The 4564-nt window shown below is 31.6% G+C and overlaps 1 protein-coding gene across 5 annotated transcripts; it reads right to left on the reverse strand.

Annotated features, from left to right (window-relative positions):
* Nucleotides 1-978: 978 nt before the first annotated feature.
* LOC124841574 (Transcription elongation factor (TFIIS) family protein) lies at nt 979-4218 on the reverse strand. Of its 5 annotated transcripts, none has more exons than XR_015783276.1 (10): nt 3630-4218; nt 3487-3555; nt 3324-3406; nt 3117-3187; nt 2942-2991; nt 2806-2839; nt 2625-2722; nt 2332-2406; nt 2047-2193; nt 979-1284 (listed from the first exon to the last, which is right to left on the reverse strand). XR_015783276.1 is itself a non-coding variant. In XM_047317867.2 (10 exons), the coding sequence occupies exons 1-9, from the start codon at nt 3948-3950 to the stop codon at nt 2084-2086; spliced, it is 921 nt and encodes a 306-aa protein (XP_047173823.1). In that variant the 5' UTR covers nt 3951-4214; the 3' UTR covers nt 979-1284; nt 2047-2083. The 5 variants fall into 5 exon arrangements, 4 of the variants coding, with proteins under 4 accessions (XP_047173823.1, XP_047173824.1, XP_087959487.1 ...); XM_047317867.2 differs by having other exon boundaries at nt 2322-2406; nt 3630-4214; XM_047317868.2 differs by lacking the exon at nt 979-1284 and having other exon boundaries at nt 1886-2193.
* Nucleotides 4219-4564: the final 346 nt, after the last annotated feature.

Genomic DNA, 4564 nt, shown 5'->3' on the forward strand with positions numbered 1-4564 from the left:
AATAATGAAACTCCTTTATAACAAAACTATTTATAACTAAATCATTTAGTATTAAAATAACTGAATCTCACTATTTTTAATCTATCATCACTTATAAAATACCATTTTTTGAAGTTTTAGTTCGTATTAAATAATAATGTATAACATGACTTTAGAAGTATGTAAATGAATTTTTCGTTTTATATATTGATAATGAAATATTATAAATACTTTATTGTAAAGTTTTGATCAATAATTTTGTAATTGGAAAAAAGTATGTTAAAACAAGATTTAAATAAAGATTTTCTTTACATTTCATATTTTGTAAACATAGTTATGGTTACCTGTGAATTGTAATAATCAGTAAGGTTTGATAGCCTCCAACCAGAAATCACGCATTTCCCTCTCCTCACTGCAGCACATACCATGCCAAAAATGAACCCCCCTCTCTTCTAGATTTATGTTACAGAGGATAACATTTAAACTAATTTTCAGTTGTGACAGTATGGATAGCATATTTTTCTAAGATTCAATTAAAAAAACAAATTCATCTTAAACTCACGCTAAATGGCCATTTAATTGCTAGTATATAATTGCTTATATTTCGTTCATACGAAGGCTTAGAGAAATTGATGAATTTAAATATGTAATTTGCTATAAATAGCTGACATTAGGATTCTATTTTTTTTCTCTTAACATTACAACTTTTTTTTTTTTATGGGAGATAATAATCTTTACAGATATGCAAAGAAAAAAACAAAAAATGTGAAAACATTACTTTCCATCATGCTCTTTACTGTGCTTCATGGCAAGACTGAATTGTTCGAAAACAAATGTTTAAATAGGAATATAAAAAAATTGAACTTGAAATTTATTAGTGATGTCATTTTGTTATCTAGCAGAACCTTTAACCAAATGAAAGTGGGTTCAATCAATTCTTCTTAAAATTTATTCATAATTTGTATACATACGAAAAACAACTAGATTTATGTATTCAAATAAAATCTAATTAAAACTATATAACCCATTAAATCCAGTAATCAACAATTAATGTTGTAAGTTATAGCTACAATAATGTTTGTGGAAAATATTCAACTCTTGAATTCGGCTGGCTAGAATTGTTGAATGCTGAATTAAGATAAGAGAAATAAAAAACACCGAAGCAAACAGTTACATAAGGCTCCAACACAAAAGACAAAGGGTTTAAATAAATACATAAATAAATAAACCAGCTCCCTCCTCTTCATTCAGAAGCTAAAAGCATCATGTGCTCCGCACCTAACCAGCATTACATATAATAATTGTCTGGGACAACAAATATTATAAGATTATGATATATTTTTTCAGTGTTAATGTTAAATAAGTAAAAGAAAAAAAAAACAAATTTTATATGAAAAATATTTTATGCACGTCAAGGTATATATATATATATATATATATATATATATATATATATATATATATATATATATATATATATATATATATATATATATATAGGGTTAAATATGTTTTTAGTCCCTAAACTATTGGTCGTTTTTGGTTTTCGTCCCTCTTTCAAAGTAAGGTACAATTTGGTCCTCATTCTTTTCGAAACGTTCGTTTTAGTCCTCGGAATTTTAGTTTTAGTCCTCAATTTTTGCTGAATGAGAACCAAATTTTTAAACAGTATTTAGTTTTCGAGGACTAAAACGAACGTTTCGAAAAGAATGAGGACCAAATTGTACCTTACTTTGAAAGAGGGACGAAAACCAGAAACGGCCAATAGTTTAGGGACTAAAAACATATTTAACCCTATATATATATATATATATATATATATATATATATATATATATATATATATATATATATATATATATATATATATATATATGCGCGGGGGGGGAGGGCGCATGCCTAGACATAGAGGACAAATAGATTTATTAGATATACATAATATAATAATAAGACAAGTAGAGATAAAACAATATATAGTTAATAGATGTATATTAAATGAAGATATAGCTGAATGATTATCATCGTTTTGTGCTGGGATCGATTTTCGGATAATGCCACATCACTCACCCACTAAAAGCCTTTTCAAACGCAACTGGGCACGTAGTCACCAGTGTCTTCCCTGACTGGTGCCACCTTTGCCTTTTCCGAAGTAGGCATTCTTGGGTTTTGGCAACTCATGGAGATCCATCACCTGGATCGTTCTTTGCTTTTTGGCTAGACACACAACAGACAGACAAGATGGTAGTAAGTATATAACTTCTTAGTAGGCTTTCAAACTAACTGGCGGAAGAAACAATACGTAATAATACGAAAATGAAAATTAAATCAAGTAAAGTTTTCACCATTTGCAACCTCTTTGTAGTTCTCTTGGAGTCGCTTTCTCGCTGAAGCAAGTTTATCCAACTCAAAATTGCTCTCCCTTTGTCTCTGCAATCATTCAACAAGTCAGGACTACTCAATATGATCTTGTACAGGCACTGCATAATGGAGCTTTTATTATTATAGTCTGGTTTTAAACTTGTTGCGTGATTTTGAAGCAACGACCTCCAACATTTAGTAGCCACATTTAGGATCAGAACAGATACTCCAGAAAGGTTATAAATTCATATCTATGCGTTTTGAGGTGCAAGAATAGGAGTAGTAACTGATGCCGATGGTTTTAGGGGAGATTCTTTGTGAGGAATTGCTTTTGGTTTTCGTTGTTGTGTTTCAATGTTGTTGTGCTCTGACCCAAAACTTTCATCTGTGTGAGTAGGAATCATATTACGATATCAAACAAATCCAAACGAGATACAAATGAAGCTTTAAATCTAATACTGTACTCACTGTGTAGATTTGGCGAGTCTGCAAAATCAGGAATCTATGGAAGGAATAGAACATTAGAAAGACAATTTTTTAAGAAAGAAAAACCTCATCTTCTTTTCATGGAAAAACACTGAATGGTCAAAATGATTTCTATAACCTGACGATGTTCATTTTGTTGGATTTTATCTTGTGGCGAGTCCTCGTCAGCTGACATGCCGACAAGATGTATAAATAAACGAATTTCGACATTTTCAACTTAATAAAAGACAGAGTCCTTCATTACACATTTTCATTTCCACTAATGAATTTTCCCAAACAAAGACTAGTTTTACCCATGACAGTAGTACTCGCTTCTCCTGGCGTCTTCAACTTCACCCACTCATCTATAATCTCCTTCCATTTCCTGCATAAACGCATAAAGTAACAAAACAAATGTTCGGGAAAGTTCATCCATTAAAATGTTGCAATGCACACAAATATCAATTGACACTTGTAATTCACATTTTAAAAAACAAACAGAAAGTAGAAAGATTCAAAACCTGACTAGCAACTTCACCAATTTCTTAACGTCATTAGACGAATGCTTCCGCAACCGATTCACATGCCTCCCAATATCAGTCTCCTACAGAATCAGCTTTACATGAAATTAAAATATAAAAAAACAAAAACAATTAACAAACTGAGTGTGATAAAATGAGTTACTTGTAAGGCTCGGAATGTAATATCCATGTCTGCTAGATTCTGCAACAACTCCAACAACGAATCTTTGGACTACAGAAATAAATATTTTTATCAGATACTAATCTAATAAAAGGTCGTAAATTGAAAAATGAAAGTACAAAGACCTGGTGAGGATCTTCAAGTTGCTCTTTAATCTCTAGAATCTTCTTTTGTTCATCGTCAAATAAAACTTCGCAAGTATCCTTTTCCTCCTCCGCGGAGGGATTGCTTTGCATCTCGGTTTCTCTAACGTCGTCGATGTTACAATTTGGACACCGCGACGATGACAAGAAACTCGTCGCGTAGAGGCGCTCAACGATTCCGTCTCTTCGACGCCTCAATTCATCACTGTGGTCAGCAGACGCCACTGCGATGGCGACATCCATCAACATCCAAATGTCGATGCCCGCGCTCTCCAATATGGATCGAAAATCGTTAGAATCCATCTTCCAGCCAAAAAACAAAATCAACCTAACCAATTTCTTTTATGTAACTACTCAGATCCACCACAGAAACAGACAAAACCAATGCATCTATTCTTTCTCGTTTTTTTACAAGGGAAACTTAACAAAACAACAAAAATAAAATTATAAAGTATATTCCACAATAAATCTTTTATTTTTTTATTTTGGGAAAAATTAATTATTATTTTCATGCGTGGGTTGTTTGTTTGTTGTGTGGCCGTGGGAGAGAGATAAAGGTACAAGGAGGGAATGAATTTGAGAATTGAGATAATATGACCTCAAGTGTTAAAAAATATTAATTTTCTTTAATCTGTTGAACAATTTATATTTTATTACATGGGTCCCTCGCATTCAATTATCGCATTCTCAAATGTGAGATATTTGAAGATACTGTGGGATGAAGATGTCATTTTCTTAAATTTAATGTTTTTAATTTCAGAAATCATATTCACTTCAAATTTCATAAAATAAAAAAAATAACTATATTTAATTCTTCACCCTATCTAGTCTCTCATATGCCTTGGGTTCTTCTTTGTCAAGTTCTTCATTATAATGTTTTGTTATTCGGATGGGGTAGGGATGATGGAAAGGGAAGC

The sequence above is a fragment of the Vigna umbellata genome, chromosome 1, assembly GCF_029865625.1.
Source record: "Vigna umbellata cultivar VRB3 chromosome 1, Vumbellata_1.0, whole genome shotgun sequence".
Taxonomy (NCBI): Eukaryota; Viridiplantae; Streptophyta; class Magnoliopsida; order Fabales; family Fabaceae; genus Vigna; species Vigna umbellata.

What these genes read in the sequence shown, in the direction of transcription:
- LOC124841574 (XM_088103361.1), bottom strand. Translation starts at nt 3,950, where the DNA reads ATGGATTCTAACGATTTTCGATCCATATTGGAGAGCGCGGGCATCGAC. An exon ending in AGACTCGCCAAATCTACACA is followed by an intron (nt 2,723 to 2,805) that starts GTGAGTACAGTA and finishes CTACTCACACAG; the next exon opens with ATGAAAGTTTTGGGTCAGAG. An exon ending in CTATTCTTGCACCTCAAAAC is followed by an intron (nt 2,407 to 2,594) that starts GCATAGATATGA and finishes GAATGATTGCAG; the next exon opens with AGACAAAGGGAGAGCAATTT.